The sequence below is a fragment of the Phocoena phocoena genome, chromosome 14, assembly GCF_963924675.1.
Source record: "Phocoena phocoena chromosome 14, mPhoPho1.1, whole genome shotgun sequence".
Lineage (NCBI taxonomy): Eukaryota > Metazoa > Chordata > Mammalia > Artiodactyla > Phocoenidae > Phocoena > Phocoena phocoena.
The window spans coordinates 64,411,073-64,426,572 of NC_089232.1; the positions used below are offsets into that span (position 1 = coordinate 64,411,073).

Genomic DNA, 15,500 nt, shown 5'->3' on the forward strand with positions numbered 1-15,500 from the left:
AGATCAAACAGGCGTAGATGAAAAAGATAAAGGTAGAAAGGGGATAAGGAAATAGATCAATATATAAGTACTATAATTACAAAAATACCTACTGAGATCCCTAGACCCAGAGGAAAGAGCTAGGCCACAGCATACAAAGGAAAGGATAGTAGCTAGAATCAAAAAATTTAAGAGCAGAAAAAGGAACATTTAGTTCAAATACTTCACTTGACAAAGGAAAAACTGAAGCCCAGAGAGTTTAAGTGACTTGACAAGACCAAAGACTTATTTTGCAGGAGTTCAAACTCTAACCAGATCTCCAGATAACCAAGGTATTATTCTTCATCAGATTTTTCAAAATGCAATAGTAGCCCTTTCTTTTGCAAAGGGGTAACAAAGTGCAAAAAGAGCACTCTTCATCAGACTAAATTTTTTAAATGTAATCAATTATTTTTCCTAGAGCTAATTACACATTTGTATATTATTTGGGGCCATTTCCTACATTTTTCTTGATTGTTTTCATTGCTAAGAACTACCTTAGAAGACAAATGAGGGCTAACCCAAAAATCAGTGCGGTATTCTGTTTGGTGGCTTTAAAAAGATTTTACAACAAATTGGAATTGAGAGCACCTGCTACTCTATACAAACTTTAGACACATAACTTTTAACAACTGAACTATACAAAACCAAGTCTCCCCTAAAGAGATTTAATAAGTCATATATGTCCTTATTTCATGACATTTGACATTAGAAAATAGTCAGAATTTAATAATGTTCACTTCTTTAAAATAGTGGCTACTTCCCAGGTAATCTGTTTACGTATTTTTATCTTAATCAATTCCCAAAATTTTAAGTAACAGATGTTAATATCACTATTTTATATATTAGGAAGTGCAATCAGACTATAATAAGTGACAGAGTTGGGCTTCCCTGGTGGCGCAGTGGTTAAGAATCCGTCTGCCGAGGCAGGGGACACGGGTTCGTGCCCTGGTCCAGGAAGATCCCACATGGCGCGGAGCAACTAAGCCTGTGCGCCACAACTACTGAGCCTTCGCTCTAGAGCCCACAAGCCACAACTACTGAAGCCCGCGCACCTAGAGCCCGTGCTCCGCAACGAGAGGCCACCTCAATGAGAAGCCCACGCACCGCAACTAGAGAAAGCCCATGCACAGCAACGAACACCCAACACAGCCAAAAAAAAAAAGTGACAGGGTTAGGATTCGAATTCTGAGATGCCTTGCCTTAAATATGAAGCATACTCTTTTGCCTTAATATTTCATAAGTTAATGAACAAGGCAGCATTTATTTGATGCCTTAATGTCTATGATTTTATACTTTAAAATTTATTCTCTATTCACCTGTGTTTTGGGGAGAATAAGAAATCATTAATTAATAATTATTAATTTAAATGTTACTTTTATTTAACAATACAATACACTATACAAATAAGCTGAACACATTTGGAAGAGTTTAACGTCCCTGAAATATGTGAAATATGTGACAAAGATTTAATAAGATTCATTTTAATTCCTTTGGCTCAAATAGGTACTATTTAAATTTTAAGTATGAAACTCTATGAACACACTACTAATTCAAGATCTCTGATACATAATATTTGAGATTTCTTTGTGTATTAATGAAAATTTAGAGTTTGCACTAAGAAATACAGAATTAAGTGGTATTTAGCTTTACCTAAAAATTATATAAATGCAAGGATATAAAAAATAGATTGTCTAATATTTTTTACATACCTGTCACAGAATCTGATCTGGAGTGCTCTTCACTGTCTGAATCCTCCAGTAAATCATCACTTAAAAGATAAATTAAAAATTAATTTCCATTTCAAAAAAAGTATACATAACATGAGACAGCAAAGAAAAAAGGACAATGTTACAACCATTGTTTTGCATCTCAAACAAGCATCACACAACTAGCTTAAATGATATATAAGCAGTTTGAGACCCTAACTGATTACCAATGCTAATAATGAATTATCTTAAATCATTAAATAAATGTTTGCCTGAAATAGAGTGTGGTAATCTCTAAAAATTTACAACAGAATCTATGGGAGTTCGACAAATGAATAGGTACGACTAGGGATAGTCTGGGTAAATAAAATGAAAAAAGAGAAAAACAGCTAATAAAATCAAGCACAAGCTTCCAGTAGTAAAATTTTAGTAACTATTCTATTACTGAATTCAGAAAAGTTACCCTAAAACCAAATAGAATAGCTGTATAAATATGTGTGTATGTGTTTTCACACAGATATGCATTTCATTTGTGTTTTGCTTTTGGTTTTTTTTCCTTGTTTCGGAGGGGCTGTTAAGACCACCTTGATAAGCAGGAAAACTACTACTAAAACTCGTAACTTAGGAGTCAAGACAAGACTCTTTTTCCTCTTCACTCAGGTGGCCAAGAAATTGCCAGCCTCTCTCTTTGCATCTAACGTTATCCTCAGTCTCCATTGTTAGCAAACAGGAAAAGAGATATAATTACAGACCACTCTAGCACAACATCAGGCAGTGTATGAACTAACAATCAGCACATTTACAGCAGTTCTAAAATTTTGATAACCTAAACTACAAAAATTAAAAGATGCATTTCACAAGAAGGAAAGGTAATTCTCCCTTTTTGAAACAATATATTGCACCTTCCATCTGAAATACCTAGGCATTTATAATGTTATTTTATTATGAAACGTAACCTGGAAATGTCCCTTAGAAATGCTTAAAGTAATGTCTGAAATTGGGGTGGGAAGATACTTGCTTAGATATTTTTGACATAATTTCTGTGTTTCAGTCTTTTCAACTGGTAATAATTAACCATAAACAAATTTTGTGCTATAATTTAAAAATAACAAAAAAGAATGTGAAAAAGATGAGCTGCTAATTAGCCTCAAGCCATTCAAATATTAACTGGCTAGTTTCAGAAAAAATAATAAAGATATTTGGAAAAATAAATCCTAAGAGGAAAAATGAATGATTGGGAATTATCCAGAATGAAGAAGTCCAAACCAAGAAGAAACTATAGGTTTTGAGGGCTTTTGCATTAAGAAAAATAGCCAAATATTACCCAGTTACAGAGACAAAAGATAAAATCTAGTAGTAGTATATTTTAAAGAAGAAATTCAGCTGTCTTGGAAGTTACAGAGAATGTTACAAAGGGTTGCCAGATAATTGCCTTAATTAGCCCACAAAAAAGCTTTATTGTGAAATTCTTCAAAATAAAATAATATTTAAAAAAACATTATTTCTTGACAGAAAAATGTTCATACTACTAAGTGATAAAACCATATGAGTAAAACCACTAAACTGTACACTTAAAGGGTGAATCTTCTGATGGGTAATGATGCATCAATAAATTTTTTTTTAATCACATGGGTTTAAAAAAAACTATACACACCTAAACGTTAACATGACTGGATGGTATGATAATGATACTTTTCTTCAATTTACTTCCATATATTTTCTAATATTTCTACAATAAACATGCATTACAGTTGACCACTGAACAACACAGGGGTTAGGTGCACCAACACTCCATCCATTAAGTGGAAAATCTGTGTATAACTTATACTAATTGCCCTTCTGTATCCGTGGTTCTGCATCTGCAGATTCAGCCAACCACAGATCGTGCAGTATTCACTGTTAAAAAAAATACACACATAATTGGATTCACGCAGTTAACCCATGTTGTTCAAGGGTCAAATGTACTTATATAATAGACACTAGATTTACTGAAGTCTTTTACATGATATAAAACCTTTTCCAAAGTAATAAACATGCAAAAATATATATATGGTAAGTTTAAAATGCTTAGTTAAGATTATATATGCTAACACTACAGGTGTACCTTAGTTTTGATATATAACTAAGATATACAATACTATAAGCAATTTCAAAGTTAAACTCAGGAAATTTTTGCAAATTTGGAAGACATAACATACAAATGAGGCATCCAGACAAAAATGTTAATTCATTAAAATTAAATGTGTCCCAAATAAATATTCTTCCTTAAATAAATTCAGAACAAAGACAAATGTTGCCTTCTAAGTAGAAATAGACAAAAAACAATTGCCAAGCAAGCTATACTGCTAATTACTTTAAACTTCTTGGTTAAGCTTTAATTTCTTCAGTTAATGTATTATTCTTCAAGCTAATGAAGCACAGCATATTTTAAGACAAAATATACTATATATACTATATCTCGTGCCACAGAGGCAGAGGTAGTCTGCCTTATTGTATCTACCACCAATTCAACAGGAATCCTGCTACCTCTGGAGGAAAGGAAGGGGAGAGAAAGGGCTTGAAGCTCCACCTCTTCAGCTTCCTCCTACCACCCCGACACACAGTAATCTTTGTATATGACTCATTTCACACTATCTTGGGAAAAAAGGGTCATTCTACCCTAGAAAGATTTTAAGTCTCTTAAAAAAGCAGGCAGAGCGATTTATATCTCAACCCTAGCACACAAGCTCAGATAATACCTGTCCGCAAGAAATACTGGACAAGTGTTTACCTAAAATATACATTTTACCAAGGTGTGTGTATGTGTGTGATCTTAAAACCACATCTTGACTCAATTTTTAATCCTCAAATTACAAAACTGAGTCAAAAGTTCTAGTTAAAGTCAGTGTTCAGGACACACCAGTTTCATTATCTTCTATGAATAATTTTCCACTAATTTCGAAGTAAATCAAAGAGATCACGCATGCTTACTTTTCAGTCTTACTGGCAAGTCTGGTCAAACTCAAGACAACAATGGGCCAGCTGCTTTCCCATCAAGCTCTCACAGGGACTTAAAATAACTGAGAGCACCATGAAGCTTTAATTCAGTCTGTTCCAGAACTCAGACCACATTCATTTACCTACTAATAATTTCACATACTAATTAGCAAGAGGGACTAGACAGAGGTAAACTTCCCATTTTATATGTTGTGAATTCTCCATTAATTTAAATAATGAAATCATTTCCATTAGTAAAGTTTTATATTACTTCTTTTTTTTTTTTTTTTTTTTTTGCGGTACGCAGGCCTCTCACTGTTGTGGCCTCTCCCATTGCGGAGCACAGGCTCCGGATGCGCAGGCTCAACGGCCATGGCTCACAGGCCCAGCCGCTCTGCGGCATCTTCCCGGACCAGGGCACAAACCCGTGTCCCCTGCATTGGCAGGTGGACTCTCAACCACTGTGCCACCAGGGAAGCCCCTACATTACTTCTTAATGAAAGTGCATGCCACCAAATAAGCAGACTGTGAAATAAAAATGACAAATCACTGTGGTGTAACACCAATCACACATCAGTAACACAAGAAGCCCTGCAAGTGAAATGATAGATCTCAGTATACCAGGACACCTGATCAGTTACACAGGTTCCATTTCACATGGCTACCGTCAGAATCTTAAAAAGTGGTAGCTGCTATTGCTGAAAACAAGCTGAGTGGCTTATGGACCCCTTCATTCTGCCTACATTGGGAGTATCGCAAATGTTGCTCTATAATCCTACCCAGTTCAGAGTTACAACTGCAGAGCTTCTTTGGAGACAAGTAGGTAAGATGGGATTTTAATTTGACTCTCTTTCCCCCACATAGGTCAAATACAGCCACAGAAATCATCAATCTCCAGAAAAGCTGAGTAGAATAGAATCCAGCACAACAATTCTACCAGAATCTTTCCTTAGCATTAATTATTGTACCTCAACTCACTGCTGACTACTGATACATTTATTGTTTTAAATAATTAGACCACCTTGCCTAGCCATGGGTTATTTCACTATTCATTACCACTTCTATATTTTAGCTGCTAATGAAAAAAGGGGAAATGAACCAAATGATTCAACTGCTCTATGAAAAGATTTAGAAGGCAAAATTACAAATCTAATCCAAGGATTTCATTTCATTATTTAGACTTTACTTTTCAATGGTGTGATTATTCCCAATTGCCATAGACTGAGATAGAAAATAAAGTATATTTTATAGACTATGTTGTTTGTGAATGACAATTTCTTTCAAGAATCAATTCTTTCAGAATTCTAACCAAACACTGAATCTCTTGAGACAAACAATGTTTTCTGCCTCTTTAATTAGAATTAAGAGAATATACAATTTAGGAAAAGAAAACACTTAACTTCTATAAATATTATCAAAACAAATTTACATACCTATCTCCTTCCAATTTTGGTATATCTGAGCAACTAGAGGAGTCTTCCAGCCATGCCAAAGTTGGTCTCCTAGATTCAACTGCTGAGCTTGGTTCTCCTGAGAGAATAAGCTGTTGTACAATTGCTGGATCATATGCATTAATTTCAAACTTTAAGTGCACCTAAACAAGTAAATGAAAAGCCTAAATTTACAACGGATTTTTTCTCAATTACTAATATGTTTCTTCAAAATTAAAACATACCTTCATAAGTTTGGAAACATCCCATATACAGATCTTTCCTCGTTTCGTTGCAGCAGCTAAAAAGTGAGGGCAGCTCCCGGACCCAAAGCAAGATATTCTGTCAGTTCCATCCGTGCAAGGGAACTGCGCGGGACTTGTTGCAAGAGTGACTGACAATGGCACATTCTGTGTGTGCTCACCTTTCACAAACGGGCAGTTTGGGGAATGTCTCTCGTGTTCAGACCTTTACACAAATTAAGGAAGGGAAAGTTTACTGAACAACTAAGCTGTTAAGTCTGTACACTAAAAGAGAACTCCACGATATTTTTTCTTTAAAAAGAAAACAATTAATTGAACTTAAAGTATTCTTTAATTAAAGACTTAAATAGCAAATTGTTTCATTTTACTGAGATCACTCTAACATGTTAAACTACTCACTTTAACAGCAACTGTTCACTTTAACTGATTACAAACAAAGCCAGTCTCAGATGAAACAGATACAGTAAAATTTATATCATATTAATATACTGATAAAACTGTTTAATCTCCTTATATTTCTTCACACCAGTTTCCCACAGCTTTAAATAAATAAATACTTTGTTTCAGTTTAAAATTTTCTATGTATTCTACAGCATGGTGACAAAAGATAACATTACCATATTGTATATTTGAAATTTGTGAAGAGGATGTATCTTGAATTAAATATTCTTAACACACAAACACAAACTGGTAACTATTAGAGGTGATGGATATGTTAATTAACTTGATTATGGTGATCTTTTCACAATATGTATATATACTAAAACACCAGATTGTACACCTTAAATGTATGTAATTTTTACATGTCAAAGGTATCTCAATAAAGCTGTTTTTAAAATAAATAAATAAATAATCCATACGTAGATACAGACCCACCTATCTATATAAGTGGCCATAGCTGTAAAGAGCATACAGTAAAACTCTATAAATGCCATTCATACTGCAAAAAACTTTTTTAGTAAAGACCTGAAGGCAGAAAGATCTCTAGAGTATGGATAAAATAACATATATTAAAAACAGAGATATACCCTTCACATTCACTATCAGACTCCATCACACAAATAACTTTAAAGAAACTTGGATAATGTCTATAGATTGTACATTATTTCCTTCACATAAATACTTACTGAGCAAAATGAAATGGTAAATCAGTTTACTAGAAAACCCTAACATGTGTAATAAGAATAAAATACTAGGACCTCAGATCAAGATTGGTATACTGACTTAAAGAATTTTCTCAAATATTTAAAGCAGGATCAACTTAACACTTAAAAATTATCTGCCCAACTTTGTGACTACTTTATTTCTTTTTGGTTATTCTTTTATTTTTTTAAACTTTCACTAGCTGTAATTACAAGGCATTATTTGAAATGTGAGAATGCTGCCATCAAAAAAAAGAGGCTTTTTTTAAAACCCATTTTTATACTTCCATGTCAAAGAAAGGAAAGCTATACTCTGTAAAATATTCCATGGGGTATACATATTTCTTTTTACACTGCACCTACAACTTACCTATAACCATATATAAATCCTGGACACTTTACAATACACAAGGTGTCTTACGTTAATGCTTTTACATGGCATCTGCAGGCACATGATATCTGAACTGGATTCCTTCACAGCCAAACCTTAGGGTATTTTTCCTCTTTCCATCTTTCTCTCTTAACCTGAATTTTAACTTTTTAATTAAAATTTTATTTACGCAACATATGACTATCTGAAATACAGCAAAAGACCCACTTCGGTTACAATATCCAACCCCAGTAATCTCCTATCCCACCTCCAGGTAACCACTATTATGAATTTAATATACTTCTAAAATATTTTTATAAGTTTATACACATACATGTACATTCAGAAAGTATGGGTTTTTTCATTTTAAATAAACAATATTATTATATGAATCATTCTACAACAGCTTTTTTTTTTTGCTCTTTTTATAAATTTATTTATTTATTTAATTTTTGGCTGCATTGGGTTTTTGCTGCTGTGCGTGGGCTTTCCCTAGTTGTGGTGAGCGGGGGCTGCTCTTTGTTAAGGTGCGCAGCTTCTCACTGCGGTGGCTTCTCTTGTTGCGGAGCACGGGCACCAGGCGCGCAGGCTTCAGTAGTTGTGGCACATGGACTCAGTAGTTGTGGCGCCCGGGCTTAGCTGCTCTGCGGCATGTGGGATCTTCCCGGACCAGGGCTTGAACCCGTGTCCCCTGCATTGGCAGGCGGATTCTTAACCACTTTGCCACCAGGGAAGTCCCTACAACAGCTTTCTTGATACAATAACATATCTAAAAGGTACTGGTGATTAACAGAGAGCTAACTGTTCATTCCTTTAACTGTTGGATCATAGTCAATTACATGAATATATTTTACTTAGGTAGTTCCCTCCTGAGAGGCATGTAAGATTTTCCAGTTTTTCACTACCATGACCATTTTGCACCTCCTTGCATATAAGAGCAATTAATTCTCTAGTGTAAATTAGAAGTGGAACTGCTAGATAATAAGGGGCCCATTTTATTTTATTTTTTTTAAGTTCAATCTCCCTCCAAAGTGGCTCTATCAACTCCCACCATCAAAATATGAGTCCCATCGTCCCCTAAAAATGAAAAATCTTCATTCTATTCCTCCTTTCAGATTCAGAAGGTACACAGCCTCAGTTCCCCAGCCCCCATCAATCCCATTCCCTCTATCCATTTGGAGCACTGGCCCTAGGCCCTCAGAGACTCTACCAACTGCTTAAGAGTTTGAGGAATCTTGAATCCCGGGGCAAAGAAAAGGTAGAACCCTTGATTTCCTGACCATAGCAAGAAAAGACGGCTTTTAAACAGCCCAAGTTGGAAATCTGAATCAACTTTACCACAGAAAAATATTCATGAATAAAGATACATTCTATAACGTTATGGTATAATTTTTCAGGTGTGGGTTAAATAACTTTCTGAGGATCAGCCTAAGAAACTAAAATATACGTGTTAAAATGGTTGCTATATATATAAAGATGGTTTCATGGGGAAAAGACTAAATTCCAAACAGAACCTTAACCTAAACTGGAAATTGCTCATACTCAACTCTCAGTCAGCAGACGCAATTTCAATTTTTCATATTTTCAGTATTTCCCACTGCAACCTGGAATCCACATGCACACTCTAATAGGCTTTAGCAAGTTCACAACAGCTGATTAACATTCAGAGATCTCGAACTAATTATAGTACAAAATAAGTGGTATATCTTAAAACCAAATCCTGGCTCCATGACTTACTAGCCAAATGCTCTTCACCAAATTTTATTTTTTTTTATTTTAAAATGGTATAATAATTCTTATCTCATAGAGTGACTATGGATTAAACTGGAGAATATTCTCAATTCCCTCCTATAAAATGGAGATGATAATAATACCTAACTCATAAAGCTAATGTGAGAATTAAATGAGTTAAAAATATATAAAATGTGTAGGATGGTACCTGGTAAACCATATTATACAAATATTTGCTATTATTATTACTTTATTTATTTATTTATTTATTTATTTTTGGCTGTGTTGGGTCTTCGTTGCTGCACGCGGGCTTTCTCTAGTTGCGGCAAGCAGGGGCTACTCTTCGTTGCACTGCGCAGGCTTCTCACTGTGGTGGCTTCTCTTGTTGCAGAGCACGGGCTCTAGGCGTGGAGGCTTCAGCAGTTGTGGCATGTGGGCTCAGTAGTTGTGGCTCATCGGCTCTAGAGCACAGGCTCAGTAGTTGTGGAGCACAGGCTTCGTTGCTCCACGGCATGTTGGATCTTCCCGGACCAGGGCTTGAACCCACGTCCCCTGCACTGGCAGGCAGATTCTTAACCACTGTGCCACCAGGGAAGTCCCACTATTTCTATTAATAGGGCCTCAGAGTAGTTATTTCTAAAAATGAGGTTCCAATACATGAGCTCTATTGTTTAACCAAGTTCTAAACTTTCATGCACTAGAATTCAAAACCACCAGACTCCCTAGAATTACTTCAAAATTAGAAATGCAAATCATAAAGGCCCTCCTCCGTGCATTCTCTATTGATGACCTGCCCTCAAAAGAACAAGGCTAAACTGCTGAATTTAATCATGCTTTTTAAACTTATTTTATCATAGCCTTCTAGTTTTCAGTCAGAGTCTAGTTCCATTCTTTGGCACTTCTCCCATGTACACATCTTGGAAAGTTACACATTAGAGATCCTGTACGCCAAGTGATATGACAGAGCATAGACAGCATTACCTCATTCTCTTAGGACAGAGGCAAAAATATAGATGACAAAAGGCAAGAATATTAATATACAGATATCAGAAAAATAAAATTTAGAAGCACATTTATAGAACTTAGCCTATTACATTCAGAAATATCAAAACTCACCAAGGTTCATCAGTAGGTTCCCAACAGACGAGACATACACTACAAGTAAAACACATGGCTCTATCATCTCCAGATGAGGCAGGCTGCAAATTTATAAAGAAGACAGAAAAGGTTTATCAATATTAAAATTGCTTAATAAAAACTCTTCTAAATAAGTTCATAATTTTAGGTAAAATTCCATATTGAGGAAAAGATAATTAGCCTATACTATTAGGCCTCAACAATATACTTTTAATCCCCAAATGTTTATAAATTTGCTGCCCTATTTGAAAAATTATGTTTCATCAGCAAATGACCACTAAATCAAATATGGAGACACACACATCCTCAATCTCTGATCTAGCATCTTCTAATTGTATTACTAAAGTATTTTAAATATAGTTAAGTATATGAAAGGAAATTGTCTAACAGGTTTATTATTTAAAACTGAATTCTGTACTACTACATAGGAAAGGGCAAGTAAAAAGGAAAAGCAAACCAGTGAACGTAATTAAGGTAACATTCTTTAAGTAAGACACGTATGACAAAATGACATTTATATATATATAAAATCTAAATCTGAACTGAAATATACCTCTAAAAACTAATATTAATATTTTTGAATACTTACTCTACTTAGCACTTAGTATGTCTACAGGTGTAAATATATTTTTTAGAAGACTGAGAATAATCAGCACCTAATACAGGTAGAAGATTCTAGAAAACCTATGATTTGATCTTTGCAAAAATGGAATACAGGGACTTCCCTGGTGGTCCAGTGGTTAAGACTCCGTGCTTCCAATGCAGGGGGCATGGGTTCAATCCCTGGTAAGGGAACTAAGATCCCACAAGCCGCATGGTGCGGCCAAAAGGGGGGAAAAAAAAAAAAAAAGGAATACAATGAACAAGAGCTCAACAGAAAAAATATCAAGGTATCACCTAACAGACTGTTTTAGGAAATGATACCAAATAAGAAAAAGATAACTTATTAGGAAAAATAGTCCTTATTCAATCTTTAACTTAGGAAAACATATTCAGTGATTTTAATATTAGCCAGTCCCCAGATAAATCTATCTTTAACTGGAAATTTGACAAACTCTGAATAAAATCTTCAAATATATATGGTTTTCTGATTTAATCCTAGTTTAAGATACTTCAAGAACACTTCGGGATAACAAAAGAATAATCACTCTTAAGATTCTTTATGACAGTAACGTCAATGTATTCAAAGTTTAATTTAGTTCTAAAATTAAATATGCATGTTTTATGTAAACTGACATGTAATTATTAGATTTCTCAGCTTCTTTAGCAATGGCAAAACAGTGGTAGGCCAGTCTACATTATTCAGCTGAAGTTTCCTTTAACTGGTTTATTATGCCTATCTAAACTCATTTTTCTTAACTTCCTCTACTTTAGCTCCACAAAGCTTTCTATAATGTCCCATTCTCATGTCTTATTGTCACACTCATCCTTACCTGTACACCCTCCCCTTTTCCTACATAACTACATGACTATTTTCCCTGATTAATTCTTTCTCTTTCTAAATAATTTCTTAATCAATTCTTCAATACATATGCATTCAAGTCACACTGTACTACCCACAATGCTGCTTCCATAGTTATCTAATATATGGGTAATTTTTAATCCCAATAAAATTAAAATTTCAAGAATAACTGCAATGTATTGCTGTTATTGCATTACCCTAACATGTACTACTCTGTTATGAATACGTAAGTCAAAACTGAAAATAAACACACACCCAGAGAGAACACTTCTCAAGACACAAATCTGGAGAATACTGCCTGCTCGTTGATTAACTGTATACGTAAACATATTATGTATATCATACTTATATATAATCTGAAAGAAAATAGTTGTAAAGCATTCTCAGTTACTGGTTACTTTTTTTCATTTAATGTTTTCCCCTTTCATACACAGTATGTGACATAGGAAACAGCCAGTCAGTATTAAGATCAAAGGTGTAAGAACAAAACTCACATTACATACATACACACAAGCACAGAGCCTGGGTGCATAAAATAGTATAATGACTGAAAAAGTATTAAAATGTTGACAATTTCACTAAAGGCTACAAAGTCATATTGCAAAGAAATTTTTGACAGCCTTATTTACCTGATGATAAAATCCAGCTTGAGCCATGGGATCTGGCTGTGCCCATCTATAGCCTACATGAGGCCATGAGGTAAACGTCTCCCGTCTGTTAGCTTCACTATACATCAATGATCTAAAAGTAAACAAACTTTATGTAACCGAAGTTAGGCATCAAATTACAGTGACACTACTATCTACCACTGAAGAAAAAAGTTTACTGGATTATCAACACAAACTGGGAATGTCTAATTACCAATTCAAATTTGTATTTTAAATTAAAAATGATCAGTTTTAGGAACTTCCCTTGAACAGAGTAGGGAAAAAAGAAACAGGATAAGATAGCTACAACTGATAAACAATTCCCGGGGAGATTAAATTAACCAATGTTGCATAATTAGCAATCAGAGAGCAGAAAATCTGAAAATGTAGAGGCAGAGAACCCTACACTTTCATCATGTGACAAGTTTTGCAAAAATGGATAAAACTACAACCAAAGGAATGGTAGTTTTATCTCAACCATATTGAGAAAGTATATTCTATTTTAATTTTTTTTTTTTTTAAGTAGAAAGCAATTTATATGTTCTTTCTCCAGAGGAATCCTTTTCCAGGAAACTTGTACTCTCCAGGGAATTGTCAAAAAAAAAGAAATCTTCACATATGTTTTCATTAAAATACATTAGCTCACTAAGAGTGAACCTGTAACAATACTAGAGTATCTTTTTAAAGGAGACTACCAAAATTAGAAGAAGTCCAAACAGCTTCAAATAAGAAAGGACTGATAAGCAGAGTTTCCTCTTCCTAACACAGAAGGGCAACTGATTTTTAAAAAGAGAGAGAAAGTGGTAAAGGCCATCACAAAGAGACCAGAAAAATACTCTTCTTTAAATTCTTCCCTTAAATTAGTACATGGTTTCCTATAATATTGCTAGAGAGCTTTAGGTTTAACTCATAGTTGTGTTCTGATTTGAAAAAAAAGAAAAACAGGCACTTTGCTGGTGGTGCAGTGGTTAAGAATCTACCTGCCAATGCAGGGGACACAGGTTCAATCCCTGGTCCGGGAAGATCCCACATATTGTGGAGAAACTAAGCCCATGCACCACAACTATTGGGCCTGCACTCTAGAGCCCACAAGCCACAACTACTGAGCCTGTGCACCCCAACTACTGAAGCCCATGCACCCTAGAGCCCGTGCACAGCAACTACTGAGCCCATGTGCTGCAACTACTGAAGCCTGTGCACTCTAGGGCCTGTGTGCCACAACTACTGAGCCCGCGTGCTACAACTACTGAAGCCCACAAACCTAGAGCCTGTGCACTGCAAAAAGAGAAGCCACCACAATGAGAAGCCCATGCAATGAAGAGTAGTCCCCGCTCACTGCAACTAGAGAAAGCCCTCACGCAGCAACAAAGATCCAACACAGCCAAAAGTAAATAAAATTTAAAAAAAATTAAAATTAAAAAAAAAATTGTTGAGTTAGAAAAGTTTTATCATCTACAGGCTATAGATGTCTTCAAAGATCTGTGCCAGTCTCAAAACAGAAACCTATCCATTTAGTTATATTACCAAACAAAACAGCAATAGCATCCAGTAGACCCTTACTCAAACCTCCAACAGAGTTCATCAAGGTTTTCATAAGGTTCCTAGATTCATATTTAATGAAATAAACACCACACGCTATATCAAAATTAATACTTTGAGACATTTTAACACCTCCAGAAACACTGAAAATCCCATCTAATGAATGCATTTTCTAAAATAAACCATTTATGACAGCTTGCACTGAGTTCTTCAGATACTCTCCTACTGACTGCAAAGAAAATAGCTCTGAAATTATAATCTCAAGATAGGCATGGCTCTCAGATAGGAAACATTTATTCTAAATACATACTTTTCCTTTTTCTCCCCCTCTCCGGACATATTCCAAAGAACATTTTAATGGTAGCCACAGCACATATAATCTGACAGTTATTAAAAATGAAAGTCTCCACATTTTGCCCAAAAGTTAGAGATAGCAATATTACTATGGAATACAAAAATTCTTCCCAAATGTTAACAACCAAGAGAAGTTATGTACATAATAATAAAATCACTTAACAAAAAAAGGGCAATTGATTAAGCAGTTTCAGTTTACAAAAGGATAAACTAATAAATATCGCAAACTAATATAAGAGCTATACAGGAATTCCCTGGCTGCCCGGTGGTTGAGACTCCGTGCTTTTGCTGCCGGAGGCCCGGATTCAATCCCTGGTCAGAGAACTGGGATCCCACAAGCCGCACAGTGCAGCTGGCGGGAGGGCGGGGGAGGGGGGGAGCAATACTTAATAGAAGTTAAAGGTTAACTCATTCAGTAATATTTTTGCTACATCAGCATGTACTCTTTATAAATGTACTTCAGAAAACAGCATAGGCAGTTACAATTCACATTCAATGAAGAAGTGAAAATGTAAAATGCTACATGGAAAGGGAAATGTGAACTTATCAAAACTGCTAAATTTAATATTTCATTAAAGCATTTCTAAACTTCAGTACTGACAAATTTTATTTCAAAAACAAATCATTTAAGTTTTTCAATGAATGCATTACTGACTTTTTAGCTAGTTTTATACAAAGCAGAACTCCAATAAATCTCTAGTGAAGAAAATAATGATTGAGGT

General features: G+C 34.9%; 1 protein-coding gene across 1 annotated transcript in view; it reads right to left on the minus strand.

Moving 5' to 3' along the window:
• Positions 1–15,500, minus strand: part of BIRC6 (baculoviral IAP repeat containing 6) — a 245,524-nt gene that overhangs the window by 192,105 nt on the left and 37,919 nt on the right. Inside the window, exons 5-9 of the mRNA XM_065891330.1 lie at positions 12,868–12,979; positions 10,756–10,838; positions 6,379–6,601; positions 6,137–6,297; positions 1,731–1,789 (exon numbers count right to left, since the gene is read on the minus strand). Of these exons, the coding sequence (XP_065747402.1) occupies positions 1,731–1,789; positions 6,137–6,297; positions 6,379–6,601; positions 10,756–10,838; positions 12,868–12,979 (638 nt within the window). The remainder of the gene's footprint in view (positions 1–1,730; positions 1,790–6,136; positions 6,298–6,378; positions 6,602–10,755; positions 10,839–12,867; positions 12,980–15,500) is intronic.